The 14,790-nt window shown below is 41.1% G+C and overlaps 1 protein-coding gene across 1 annotated transcript in view; it reads right to left on the bottom strand.

Annotated features, from left to right (window-relative positions):
• The window catches only part of LOC134188344 (uncharacterized), a 42,164-nt gene extending 29,113 nt beyond the window's left edge, over positions 1-13,051 (bottom strand). Inside the window, exons 1-14 of the mRNA XM_062656539.1 lie at positions 12,811-13,051; positions 12,256-12,344; positions 11,761-11,970; positions 11,150-11,371; positions 10,586-10,735; positions 8,805-9,032; positions 8,189-8,261; positions 7,427-7,602; positions 6,995-7,130; positions 4,662-4,870; positions 4,126-4,341; positions 1,178-1,399; positions 587-709; positions 1-284 (exon numbers count right to left, since the gene is read on the bottom strand). The exon at positions 1-284 is cut by the window's left edge and continues 40 nt beyond it. Of these exons, the coding sequence (XP_062512523.1) occupies positions 1-284; positions 587-709; positions 1,178-1,399; positions 4,126-4,341; positions 4,662-4,870; positions 6,995-7,130; positions 7,427-7,602; positions 8,189-8,261; positions 8,805-9,032; positions 10,586-10,735; positions 11,150-11,371; positions 11,761-11,970; positions 12,256-12,344; positions 12,811-13,051 (2,579 nt within the window). The remainder of the gene's footprint in view (positions 285-586; positions 710-1,177; positions 1,400-4,125; positions 4,342-4,661; positions 4,871-6,994; positions 7,131-7,426; positions 7,603-8,188; positions 8,262-8,804; positions 9,033-10,585; positions 10,736-11,149; positions 11,372-11,760; positions 11,971-12,255; positions 12,345-12,810) is intronic.
• Positions 13,052-14,790: the final 1,739 nt, after the last annotated feature.

Below are 14,790 nucleotides of genomic sequence, written 5' to 3'. Positions count from 1 at the left end.
AGTTGATTGCTCGTGTTGGGATAGTCATTGAATAGAATGCCATCCAGCGAATACGCCACTTTGTACTCAGAAGACCATTCGTTGGCATCCTGTCTACCTTGAGTTGCAATTTGAGAAACAACAGCCATGTCGGGTAGATCAATTTGGATGTAGTCAGTCTGTGATAAGCTGTTGCTGCACCAGCCTGTGCGTTTTGTTCCAAAGCTGTTGAGACGAGCTCCGAATGAGTGACAGCCAGATGCAGTACTCGATGCTGACAAGGCGTTGTCACTTATGACAAATGTCTGAAAACACAGAAAATTGGGACAATTGAGAGAAAATGGTGGTTGTGTGTGTGTGTGTGTGTGTGTGTGTGTGTGTGTGTGTGTGTGTGTGTGTGTATGTGTGTGTGTGTGTGTGTGTGTGTGTGTGTGTGTGTGTGTGTGTGTGTGTGTGTAGTGGCAGCCTGGCTGATTGCCTAGCATATAGACAAACACACACGCACACACACACACACACACACACACACACACACACACACACACACACACACGCACCAACGCACAAACAAGCAGGAAACAATATGTAAGTATGCATAACTACTGACCTGTAGACCAAGTCCTTCATATGAGTCCAATGTCTGTGGTACAAGAGCTACGTGACTAAACTTGAAGCCTGAATCAAGGTGGACCAGCTGAATTGTGTGAACTCCAACTCCCAAACTGAATGACTAAAGAAATCATTTACAAATAAGTAAACTAGACAAGAAAACTAAGAGACGGACTGAAAAAGAGACAGAAAGACAAACAGAGAGAAACAGACAGACAGACAAACAGACAGACAGATGAACAGACAAATGAACAAACAGACAGACAGACAAACATATAGAAAGCCAAACAAACAAACCGTCACCAAACAGACAAACAAACAGAAAAACAGACAGACAGACAGACAGACAGACAGACAGACAGACAGACAGACAGACAGACAACAGACAAACAGAGACAAACAGACAGACAGACAGACAGACAAACAGACAGACAAACAAACAGAAAGACAAAGAGACAGACAGACTGACAGACACACACAAACAGACAAACAGACAGACAAAAAAGATAGACAAACAAAGACAGACAAACAAAACAACACACACGACAGATAGCAGTCTAAACCATTTCAAAAACAAAATTACTATTACCAGCACAGGCTGCCACACTGGGTTACTTCCAGTTCGCACATGCCCATCTGCCGACTTTCCACCAACCACTACTCTGACTCTACTGCTCGTACTATTACTCAGCTTTGTCCTCAACCACAGCAAGTAAACACCAGCCTTCACAACAGTAAATCTATACTGACAAATGACACTAAGTCGAGAGCCAGCAGTGACCAAATATGAAACACCATCCTCAATGACAACCTAAATAAAAACAAAACTATTCATTGACTCAAAATTTATTAAATTACACAACACATAATTCAATATTAATTAAATTCATAATTTTATTAAATGAATTAATAAATAATATAGGAAAATAATATATTGACATAAATAATTTGTAATAAATCCAAAATACAATGAAATTACTGATCAAATTAATAAGAAATACAGAAACTCAAAAAAATGTAATAGAATAGATTAAATTAAATAATAAACAATAAATTAAATAGCAAAAATTGTATAAATACATTAATATAGAACTAAAATTAAAAAAATTAACACATAATTAATTAATAAATAATAAACTAATTAAATAATAAACTAATTAAAAATAAATTTATTACACAAATCAAAAAACATAAAATTAATTAATATATAATAAATTAATAAATAATAAATTAGTAAAAAATAAATAAATAAAAAATTCAGGAAACCTCATGGCATCGAAGCAGAAGGGTTGTCAGCAAGGTTCTTTTGGTGCAAAGGATCAGCTGTTGATTGACAAACTGCTTACAGAGGATTGTAAGACAAGGCACAGGAGATTGAGCATGGCTTGGGTGGACTACAAGAAAGCCTATGCCAGCGTGCCACACAGCTGGTTACTCCAATGTCTTCAGCTGCATAAGATTAGTCGAGTCTTGTACAGTTTCCTATCACGTGTGATGAAGAGTTGGAAGACATCGATGGTACTTTTGTACAAAAACGGTGCCATCAAGACAAGGCTCATGTGGATCAAGCAAGGTATTTTCCAAGGTGATTCACTATCTCCTCTCCTCTTCTGTATGGCTCTTAATCCTCTCAGCGAGGAGTTACGCTGAGCTGGTTATGGTTGCTGGATGAGCACTGGACGTGGTGAGACTGCCAAATGTCAGCTTATCAGTCAACTACTTTACATGGATGATCTGAAGCTGTACGGCAGAAATCCTGATAAGCTGAAAGGATTGCTGCACATGGTTCATACCTTCTCTGATGACATCCAGATGAATTTTGGTCTGGACAAGTGTTCTGTTGCACACTTTGTCAACGGCAAGCTCTCCTGACACAATTCTGAGGTAATAGGCACCATCAACTGTCTGGAACCGGGTCAAGTCCACAAGCATTTGGGTGTGGACGAGAGTAACGGTATCCAGCACAGCACTATGCCAGGAGACGCTCTGTCATGAGTATTTTCGTAGAGTGAAGATGGTTCTCCGGACCGAGTTGTACGGTTGGAACAAGATTCTGGTCATCAATGGGTTTGCACTGCCAGTTCTCACTTACGGTTTTGGTGTCATTCATTGGAGGACCACAGACCTGCAGCAACTTGATCGGAACACCAGAAAAAATATATGCACGGTATCCACCATCCTGCAGCAGACGTTGACCAGCTGTACGCTCCGTGCACCAAGAGTGGCCGAAGGTTACAACAGATCAAGTCAATGTATCAATCTTGAATTGTGGGGCTGGACTGTTACCTATGTAACAGCTCTGATTCCTTCATGCAAATGGCACAGAAGTGCGATGCTATAAGGTCCTCTCATTCAATCCAACGCATGGCCCGTCAGTTTACTGCACAGCTGTAGGAGAGTCTCTCTAAGGACAACAAGTCGCAGAGCCTGCATGGAAGTGGGACCAACCTGTCTGATGGTGTCTTCGAGCAAGCACCTCAGAAAGATGCAAAACATTTCCATACATACAGCAGTTCTCTTCGTGTACAGTCCTGAACCAGAAAACTTATGCATGGTCAGTATCACTGTCTCACTGAGAAACCACCTGTGGAGATGAAAGAGACCTACAGATGGCTGAAGTCATCAAATCTTCCTGCTGCAACTGAGGGCTGGTTTTTGCTGCTCAAGACCAAGCTCTGCGGACTCGATATTATGAGCGCAACATTCTGCATCTAGATGTCGGCCCTACTTGCAGCTGGTGCAGTGCATGTATGCCTGGAAACAGTTGACCACATTGTGGCAGGCTCTAGTGCCATGGCACCGATGGACTACACTGATCAACACAATCAGGTGGCCTCCATTACCCACTGGGGCATTTGTCGTCATTTTGGCGTTCCAGTGAAGAGCAGATGGTACGGGCATCATCCTGATAAGCTTGTGTCAACTGACGACATCACTATGACGTGGGATACAACCATCCCTACTGCTAGAAAGATTGGTGCCCATCGTCCTGACATCTGTTTCAGAAATAAAAAGACAAACACTTGTCTTCTTATTGATATCAGCTGTCCTGCTGATGGTAACGTCGCCAGGAAACAGGCTGAGAAGTTGGCGAAATACAGTGACTAGCGGGTGGAGGTAAGCTGCATGTACCAGTGTCGGACACTGGTTGTTTCAGTGGTGTTGGGAGCATGGGCACAGTGCACACAGGTATTGCACGGTGGCTGAACATTATTCCAGGTCATCACAACCTGTAGCACTTACAGAAAACAGTGCTTCTTAGATCCAGTCGGATTCTATGTACAGTCATGTCTTCTGTGTAGACAGCAATGATGGTCTAAGCACCTCTGAGGCAAAGTTTGCCTCCGGTGCTTACAAAGACCTTACAAACCAGACTGATATGGTTGAGCACGAAAGCTAACTAATTAAATATTAATTAATTATTAAATAACAAATAATTAAATCATGATAAATAATACAAAAGTAAATAATAAAATAAAAGTTCAATAAATAAAATAATTAAAAATCAAGTTAACTATGAATATCTAAGTAGCTTACTGTGTATGCAGATTGTGTGTCATCTGTCTCACTAGCAGATAAAACACATCCTGGCAGCGGATGTTGTCTCTCTTCACAGAACGATCGTGAAACGTCTGTAGTATTTTTCTCATCCACACCAGCACAGGATAACTCAATGTCATCAATAGCTGCATCACCGTGATATGCATTTTTATCACTGCTACCTTCAGCACCAACAACGTGCACAAAACGAATCTGAGAACATGAGATGGTTAAATGAATACAATGAAAAGAAATTCAGCGATAAGATATGTAAAGTAGACGTCAGAGAAAAGTGCAAGTAGTTACTGGTCGCACATGCACACACACACACACACACACACACGTGCGCGTGCACACACACACACACACAAACAAACAAGCACAAACACAAAAATGCACACATGCACGCACGCACGCACACACACACACACACACACACACACACACACACACACACACACACACACACACACACACACACACACACACACACACACACACACACACACACACACACACAATCGATTGCCAACCTTATTTACTGTGCTGTATTCGTGCAGATGCACTGTTGCTGCTCTCCATATTAATCCCTGGTTGCCTTCGACCTTCCACACAACAAACCACCGACCACCGGAAAGAATCTCAGCAGTCACAACTCCGATGTCCGACCCAAAGAAGTGAAAATAGAATGACAAAGTACATGCCGAGTTTGTCCCAATGATATCCGGACTAGTCAAAGAAGCTATGCACATTGATATCAATCAATAAAATCAACAAATTTTGTATAATATAGCATTGGTGTATTTCTTCATACAGTGATACACAGATGCTTACACTGTATCCATAAATAATTAAATACATTGTATGTATATATAGTGGATATATAACAGTATGTATATGTATATTGCAGTGTGCAGAGTTTTTAGGCAACCCCTGACTTCACAAACTTAGTCTAGAAAATTGGCTGGTCACATAACAAAGTAGTTTATAGCGTTTCGTAACAAACTACCAGTTAAGTGGTAATGACAGTCACATTCAAATCAAAACTACGTACGTATGTAGTGGTACAAAGGTCTGAATGATGTAACTTCCATATAGCAACAAGAACTCCTGGCTTGCAACCAGATTCCAAACTTGCAACAAGGGCTGTGTAAATTGTATTGTAGGAGAAACACTAAGTACTGAGAATTTCCAAAACAGTGCCCAGAGCAGCAATACAAAAAATGGAATTTTTATGAAAGAATATCATTTAACGCCCAGGTGGTTTGTAGGAAACTCTGGAAATGGGCAGATTGACTTGAGTACCACAGAGTAGGTAAGTGTGAGGCCCATCTTGCAACGTACTGCCTAGATACTTAGTCTTTATAAACTTACAAGTGCGACCAGCCCTGACGGCCCTCCTACGCTTCTCGTCAAGCGTTTCTTTAGAGGTTCCTTCTTTCATCAACAGGGTAAGAACACTGTCTGGTTGTCAAACCTGTACATACACTGTAGTATAGTAGCACACGCTACTAATATAAAAATCTCGGAATATCAACCAACTTTGGGCTGCAACGTTGAATTATGCACCACAATTTTGATTCTCATTAGTGGCTCATAGGCTATAAATGAGAACAGTTTCCAAAGATCGCCCAGTGAGCAGTCTTTGGTTGGGTGTTGTTTCAGAAATCCGGTACTACATGCTTGATCATTACCCCACCCCCAATGGCTAGCCAGAGTCAAAGGTTAAGTATATGATGAGACTTTAATAAAAAAATTGACACCAAAAGTGGTTAATTAGCAAAAGTGATTGATTTATTAACTTAAACAGCATGTTGCTACACTATAGTAGAGCTACAAACCAACGCCACTAGCTAAAGTATAGAAACCTAATCTTCTATACGTATCAGAGTCATCAAGACCTTCAAATGTGGTCAACAAGCATGCACAAGTTGAAGAATGTCAGTATTTCTACATGCACACAGTCACTGCAGAAAGCACCAATTAGTACTAATTAAAGACTAATACCCTGTTTACACGAGCACGCATAGCAAGCCGAGCCGAGCCGAGCCAGCTTGTGCCAGCCCAGTATTCCAGCCCGTGTCTACACGACACATTCCGTAGAAGGAAGCCAATGCTTGTCACTAACGTGCGTTAGTTCCTTGACCTTCACATAGCTCGTGTTAGCTCACGTTTGCAACGGACAGAAGCCAAGCTGCTCACGTTTTTTCTATGACTTTACAACAGTCATATCGAGAATGTGTAGGACATATACGAGACGTTGTAGGTCTATCGCCAGGCGACTGTTGTGCACGTGCAGCAACGGAGTTCAAAAGCTAAACTTGTTGCTCATCTTGGTCGCTCCCTAACAGAGACTTCGTCTCGCTCCACGCTATTTGCATCATTTTCACGTAGAAGTATGATGTGCCGGAAAAGGGTCCGGCTACACAATACTACCAAATGAGCATGCGTGGCCTGTTTTCCAGCACGCTATGCATTTACACGATGTATTTGACCCGAGCCAGCCCGGCTAGAAATACCGAGCCAAGCTGGCACGGCTCGGCACGGCTCGGCCCGTGTTTACACGACGATTACAAATCAAGCTGACCCGAGTCAGCATGCGGGCTGGCCTGCTTACAAGTGCTCGTGTAAACGAGGTATTAGAGGTGTGAAATTCTTAGAGCCTTGGACAAAGTAAGGGCTGGGAGTTACTTGAGCCCAGGGGTAATAATCAAGCGAGTAAAGCAAATTCTCCACTGTAGCATCATAAAACAGTCATTTTTCAATTACAAGCCCATTGGCTTAAGCGTACGATAGATAGTAAAGAAACCTGTTTGCAATGCAGTAAAAGTGTGCAGAACAAACGTGAGTGTGTTTCTTTTCTCACCATGTGATCCTTTACCGATGCTGCTGGTCTCTGTGTAGATGTAGTACGTCTGTCCGTCTGTGTGATCGTATTGTGGACCGGTGTCTGTGCTAACTGTTGGACCTGAGCGAAGCTTCCATCCGGGAATCCTACCAGTCTGCAGTGACAAGAAATTATTTTTGTAGAAATACTGATAACACAGAAATGTAAGAATATCATAATGGCATTTAATAAATGCATTGTCTCAAATTACAAAGAGGCTTGTCATTCATCTCTATGTCCATGTGTCTGTCTGCTTGTCTGTCTATCTGACTGTTTGTCTGTCAGTTTGTCTGCCTGACTGACTGTCTGTCTGTTTGTCTGTCTATCTGTCTGTCTGTCTGTCTGTCTGTCTGTCTGTCTGTCCGTCTGTCAACTCATCTAACTTTACATACAAATGTAATAATAACTTACAAAAGCTGTTGATTTAAAGCCACACATATCTCCTTTGCTTATCCCAAAATTACAACTAAACACAGTTTTGTATTGAGCTGTGATACAACTTGTTTCCTGTCGCTTCTTTTCACCAATCCCACAAGCAACAGAACAGTTGCCAAAGTCACCGTATTCCCAACGAGCTGATGAAATGTCTACAAGATAAAACAAAATCACACTGACCCCCACTGACACACACACACACACACACACACACACACACACACACACACACACACACACACACACACGTGCACACACACACACACGTGCACACACACACACACACGTGCACACACACACACACGTGCACACACACACGTGCACACACACACACACGTGCACACACACACGTGCACACACACACGTGCACACACACACGTGCACACACACACACATGCATGCACACATGCACACACACACACACACACACACGTGCACACACACACACACACACACACACACACACACACACACACACACACACTTTGTTACTGTAAATCAGAACAATCGCCATCTAACATTTAGGGTTACTGTAGAGAGACATTGAAGTATATAACATAACAGCATTCTGTTACACTAAGATCAGTCACTGCAAATCATCCTTCAAACTTTGTGTACGGAATGTATCAAACTCTATCACTTTCTATCATTTCAATACAATTTCCTTTGCTATAAATGGTCCATCTCATTCTATGTGAAAGCACACACACACTTCTCTAATTCTAAACATTTACTTGCCTGTTCTAGCACACCGGCCCCCATCCATTGTGACCGCTGAATGAGTACAACTACTCCAAACAAGAACACGAACCTGAGAAACATAAACCGATGATGAGTAGACAGTAAACACACTATACATTGCAAATATGGCAATAAAGTTCAGATAACGTGGCATAAAATTCTCACACACGCATGCACATACATAAGCACACAATATGACAAAAGCGTGACTCAATACATGATACTAATCAGCACACACACACACACACACACACACACACACACACACACACACACACACACACACACACACACACACACACACACACACACACACACACACACACACACACACACACACACACACACACACACACACACACACACACACACACACACACACACACACACACACACACACACACACACACACACACACACACACACACACACACACACACACACACACACACACACACACACACACACACACACACACACACACACACACACACACACACACACACACACACACACACACACACACACACACACACACACACACACACACACACACACACAATTAGAGAACAATAAGTAAACCAAGACGCAACTGTAAACAAGTCATTCTCACCATAGCAACTGTTGACATCTGAACATTCTTCTCTTGTCCCCATCCGTCTCCAACAAACACAATCCTTCCCTTGTCTGTTCCATCATGTTTACTAGGAGCCCACAGCCTCACTAACGTCTCATTATAAGCAAACACAACACCTCCATAGTCATCATTCTCATCATCAGTCATCGCTGATCCAATGCCTTCAAATACAAATCCATTGTTCAAGCCATCAGTGGCTTTTACCTACAAGAAAAACCACAACCAAAAGAGTTAATAAGTCTGAAATAGTAAAAATCTATGGTAAAAATTTATTAAGGTATGCTGCTAGTAAAAACAATTAATTAATATTTAATAAAATAATTAATTTCTTTATTAACATTTTATTAATATTTTATATTAATTAATACTTAGAAATTTTACTTTTAAATATAATTTAGAAATTTAAATTCAAATATAAAAATATTCAAATTAGTTTTAAAATAAAATTTACAAATTTTTAATATCAATTATTTCATTAATTGTTTTACACAATACAGGGTTCAAAAAAATCCGATCGCCAAGTCGCCATATGACGACCACTTCAGATGGCTGGCGACTAAACAAACGGTGTGGTCGTCAATTTGGCGACTAGAAATATTTGGTAGTTTCTAGTCTTTCGTGGCAGCGGCACTTGAATGCGTACCACCTGCTCAGCAGATGTTTTGTGTTACAATTAAGGTATGTTGCCGCCTCTATGCATACGTCTACCATTTAGTGGCACCCTGCAACCTATGCCGTCTACTTAGCACCTTCGTACATATCGTGTAACAACGGATCACCTAGCAATCTATTGCAAGTTGTTGCTATTCTCTGGTTGACCATCATTTTTATGGACTTTACTGCCTGTACCGATCTCATTGGTCTCTGCCATCAGCTCCACCTGCCGGCGCATATAATTTTTCAAACAATCACGATCACTCCTATCCTTCCTAAGATACACCAACAAATCCAAGTCGACAGCTCTATCATCGACGAGACGCCATTGCGCAGCAGCTTCTCTCAAATGAAACATGAAATCTGCAGTCAATCATAGTTGAAGGTGATGGCAACTGTCTATCTAGATCCTTTTCTATGGATGCATTCTAGCTAGAACTGGAATTGGCGGGGGTGGGGGGGGGGGGAGAAAAGTTCTATAGCGTTCGATTGGTAGTTCTAGCAGTTCTGCCTAGCAAGCTGGAATTATTGGAACTGTCACGCCCTACATGCAAAATTCCCGGAGATTGCCAAAGTGAAATGGCAGCTAGAGATAGTTAATAGTGGCACTGAGTCATACAGAGAATTAATTAAGAAAACGTTCAAAGAATGCTCATGTCTTATTGGATGGATTGCCAGGATGTGGATGTGATGACAAACCACATAATCACATTAATTAACATTACAAAACCACACAAACCCCATTTTAGTTTGGTTTTAGCTATACAATTAGTTGAAAGTTTCTATAAAATATGAATACTCATACTATTACATAAAAGGAATCCCAAGTACAATACTGATGTGTTTACTAGCCAATGTCTATCCAACGTTACTGCAAATTCCTAGTTAGGTCTTAATTTAATGTCAAACATGATAATCTGGAAAAGGGTCTCAACAGTTATATTAATGACTTGTTTACTTATGGAATCTCTGACCTAAAACCTAGTGAAAGTTTGGCGACCAACCGTTCCTCTAGGTGGCCAAACTGTCAACTAGATTCAAACACATTTTTCAAACCCTGACAATATCATCGGACGAAACATTCTATTACAATATTGTTCTACCTGCACTTGAACTCTTGCAGGTATTTTTCCTAAGTTGTGTTGTATGGTTTTGTGACTGTTGATGCCATTCTGTGATTGCAATGTGAACCAACCCGATGTGAAAGTGGGTGGTGGAAGGTCATTGACCCATAGCAACATCGTGACTTCACACTGCAAAGAAAGTATACCATAATCAAAATGGTTTGCTCTGTGCATGTTGCTCCATCTGTGTTTATCGTTTGCCTTTCTGTCTGTCTGTCTGTCTGTCTGTCTGTCCGTCTGTCAGTCAGTCTGTCTGTCTGTCTGTCTGTTTGTTTGTTTGTCAGTCTGCCTGCATGTCTGTCTGCATGCCTGTCTATTTGTTTGTTTGTCTGTTTGTCTGTCTGTCAGTCAGTCAGTCTGTCTGTCTGTCTGTCTGTCTGTCTGTCTGTCTGTCTGTCCATCATTCTGTCTCCCTCTTTCTATCAATCATCCACATGCCCATCAACTCATTCATCTTTTCATGTCAATATTTGTCTGTTAGTCTTCATTATGCCGACAGTACTACATTAGGCCTCTGACTATTAACTTTTTTCCTTTCTTCACCTTTGCTGAATTCTGTGATTTCTGTTCTCCTCCCCACCCATCACCAATAAATATGCATTGACCAAGAACATTGCCATCGTTTCCATGTGCAGTCCATAGTCGCACAATATTTTCATTGTAAGAAAATATAACACCTCCATACTGATTAGCATCATCAGTCGTCTGAGCTGATCCAGTACCATAGAAAACATACCCCTTGTTGTTGCCATCTAAAGCCTTTACCTTAACAAATCAAGACAAAACCTCAGTAAAACTGCAAGTGAATATCAATAATTGTATGGGAGGGATGCACCTCACAATACACTAGACTATTGTATTGGAAGGATGCACCTCCCAATACACTACACTATTGTATTGGAAGGATGCATATCTCACAATACACTAAACTATTGTATTGGAGGGATGCATCTCACAATACACCAGACTATTGTATTTGAGAGATGCATCACACAATACACTAGACTATTGTATTGGAGGGATGCATTCTACAATACTACTATTGTATTGGAGGGATGCATCTCGCAATACACTGAGGCTAAGACTATCGTATTACAAGGATGCATATCTCAATGAATAAAATTATTAGACACACAAATGCCACATCTCTTCACCTGAACTTGCACAAAATCAGGCAATGACTTTATAGTTGGGCTCACTCTAGCATACGAAACAGATTGTGCAGTCAGTGTAACTACTGATTTCCAAGCCGGTGTCGGTCCACGTTTCCACACTTCAATGACAACATCAGCAGTCATCGACTCCTCAGTGTTCACCTCGCCTCCCCAACCGTCTTTCACCCAAGCAACACGACCCTTAGAGTTCTGAACACACACAAAAAAGGTAATACAAAATCAAATTTACACACAACATCTACAAGCACAACAAATTGTTACACAACCGACTTTGTGAGCAACAACCAATATAAATGACCGATCAACACATGCTAATATTGCATTACAGACTATTAGTAGAGCTAATGTCATAAAATTGTAAACAAAGCAGCCGTATTGGCCAACTACAAATTGGTTGACCAAATGACACGTGATCGCTCAATTAATTGATATCTACACATCGTAGCCCAAATGTCATGAATGAATATGTTTCACCCCATCGTTTTTGGATGGCACCCAAATGCGGACGTTGTTCTCGTTGAATCCAAATATTACTCCACCATAGTAACTGTTGTCGTCGTCACCTAACAACACAACGTATAAACTCTTACTAATCATTACGACTTCCTTAGAGTCCCTAATTAAAGTTTGTTAATTAAACCTTTTAAAAATTATCATATAAACATAAAAATTAAGAATAAAGATAAAATTAAAATATTGCGTGGGCGTGGGCAACAGTCCTCAACAACCGATGTAACAACCAATCATTCACAACTTTATTGTAATTAATTAAACATTCAAGCTAGCTCACATGCAATCAGAACATAACAATTAAGTCAAAAATAGAACCTAAGCATAAGAATTAAGTTTAATTAAAATAGTGCGTGGGCGTGGCTGCTTAACTTTATGCTGCTCAAGTCAGCAACTGATGTAGTAACTGATCGATCATTAACACTACTAATTACTTGTTCAAATTCACACGCAATCAACACATACACGTAGCAAATCTATTATTTAAAATTACAAATTGCGTAGGCGTGGCTCTCTAACTTTGTGCTGCTCCGAGTCCTTCAAAAGCGAATCCTGTATTGTTTCCATTCGAAGGTCGAGCGTACACCCTGACAAGCCACGGCAGGACGGCAAGACCGTGCGCTACCTCTCTGAACGACGACGATCCGCTCTGTGACGAGATCGAGACGATTTGACGAAAATCTGAAGGCGGAAACGAGCTCCATCTGGCCGCGTCGACTACTTGAAACGATAAGAAAGCAACCAGAAACGACAATATCATCCTAACGAATTTTACTCATGAGCATCAGAGATCTGTGATCTTCTGCTAACGTGCTTTAGCCGAGGGCTTAATTAATTAATTATTAGTCGTAACACTTTAGTAGCCCAACTAATGTAATCTAGTGTTGCGAAGAAATTGATTAGTGCACGATATAGTCCAGGATCGTACCTATACTGGGCATTTTATGGGTCGGTTCTTTTAGTGCTCTAGCTAGTGGCGTCTAGTTGCGTACCTAGGTGGGTACGAACGAACCGACCCACTTCAGTTCAGTCTGTTGGAGGTCCGCTTGTACAGTACCTCTGCATCAAACTTAAGGGCGTACTTGTGAGCCTGAGGCACAAACTTGTGTACCTAAATATATTTACATAAATTGTCTAGAGACTACTCTGGTTCCTTGTACACTGTAGTACAACAATTATGTACATTACCCGTTTACCCTAGATTTGTCCTATTTACACTGTCAATGTTTCTTGCAATAGAATGTCTGGCAGCAGCGCAATTTCCGAAGTTTTCGTTTGGCAGTGTAATCTCTACTCTGTGGGGGCACGTGCTCCCAGTGCCCATCCTGGATCCGCCTCTGCTGAGTCATGGATGCAATATTTGCACCAACAGTGTACATACAGAAGCTGTAGCTGCTGAACAAAAGTGCTGGCCTGTATGGCCCAAGTCCCACGTTCGAGGTGCAGCTGTTTAGACTCCAAGACTCTTTGGTGGGTATTGTGAAGTGTGTATATATATATATATATATATATATATATATATATATATATATATATATATATATATATATATATATATATATTATATGTATACTATATGCATATATATTACAAATGTCTTTTAGTATACCTGGTAACTAATAAATAGATTCACTAGAATACCTACAGCAGGTTGCATGATATGACCGGCAGATCCATAAGAGGACCGATCCATAAAATGCACCAGGTACGCCTATGTAGAATCTATTTAGTTACCAGGTCTACTGGAAGACATTTGTAATATATATGCATAGTATGAATACATGTAATGTCTATCTAGACACTTCACATTACACGCCAAAGAGTCTTGGAGTCTATAAAGCATGCATCTCGAACGTGGAACCAGGGCCACACAAAAAATGGACAAATGGACAAATGTCAAGCCTCCACGTCATTCGTGAATGACGTCAACCTTAAGGTTAGTTGTGGAGATAGCTCCCACTGCCTCTAGAGACAGGGCCTCCATGCGCTACGTGGAGGCTTAGGGCTAGCGCTACAATCCCAGTGGTGGATCTAAGGTAGGGGTTGTGAGGATTGCAACCCTCCCTTTTGTTGGCCTCGGAGATAAAGCACAAGGTCTTGAAGCCGCATTGTGCTCATTTTCAGTATTTAATTAAAAACAACTAAGCGGATTCTTGACGAAGTGAGACATCTGGCAGCGAAATTCCATACTCGTGACCAGGATATCTTTGTTGGGTAGGGAATGGTTCACTCAGTACGTAACTGAAAGAATGAAGGCAACAAGGCAGGATATACGCAACCTCTTTGACATCTGGTATCAAGACATTCTGCGACTCGCAGACAGAATTGGATCCGTTGAATCTGTTCCAAGAAAAACCAACTTACAGCGAAACCGGAGCAATACACCTACTACAGTAGTAGTCGGAGTTCGATTGAGCACTACAAACGATCCGTTGCGATATTCCTCCTAGACTTCTGCTTCTTCAGATGCGCGAACGATCTAATGGTGAGCAAGATAAT

Source organism: Corticium candelabrum, chromosome 12, assembly GCF_963422355.1.
Source record: "Corticium candelabrum chromosome 12, ooCorCand1.1, whole genome shotgun sequence".
In the NCBI taxonomy this organism is placed as follows: Eukaryota; Metazoa; Porifera; class Homoscleromorpha; order Homosclerophorida; family Plakinidae; genus Corticium; species Corticium candelabrum.
The sequence above is the reverse complement of the archived record's forward strand: the minus strand, read 5'-3'. Positions and strand labels throughout refer to the sequence as shown.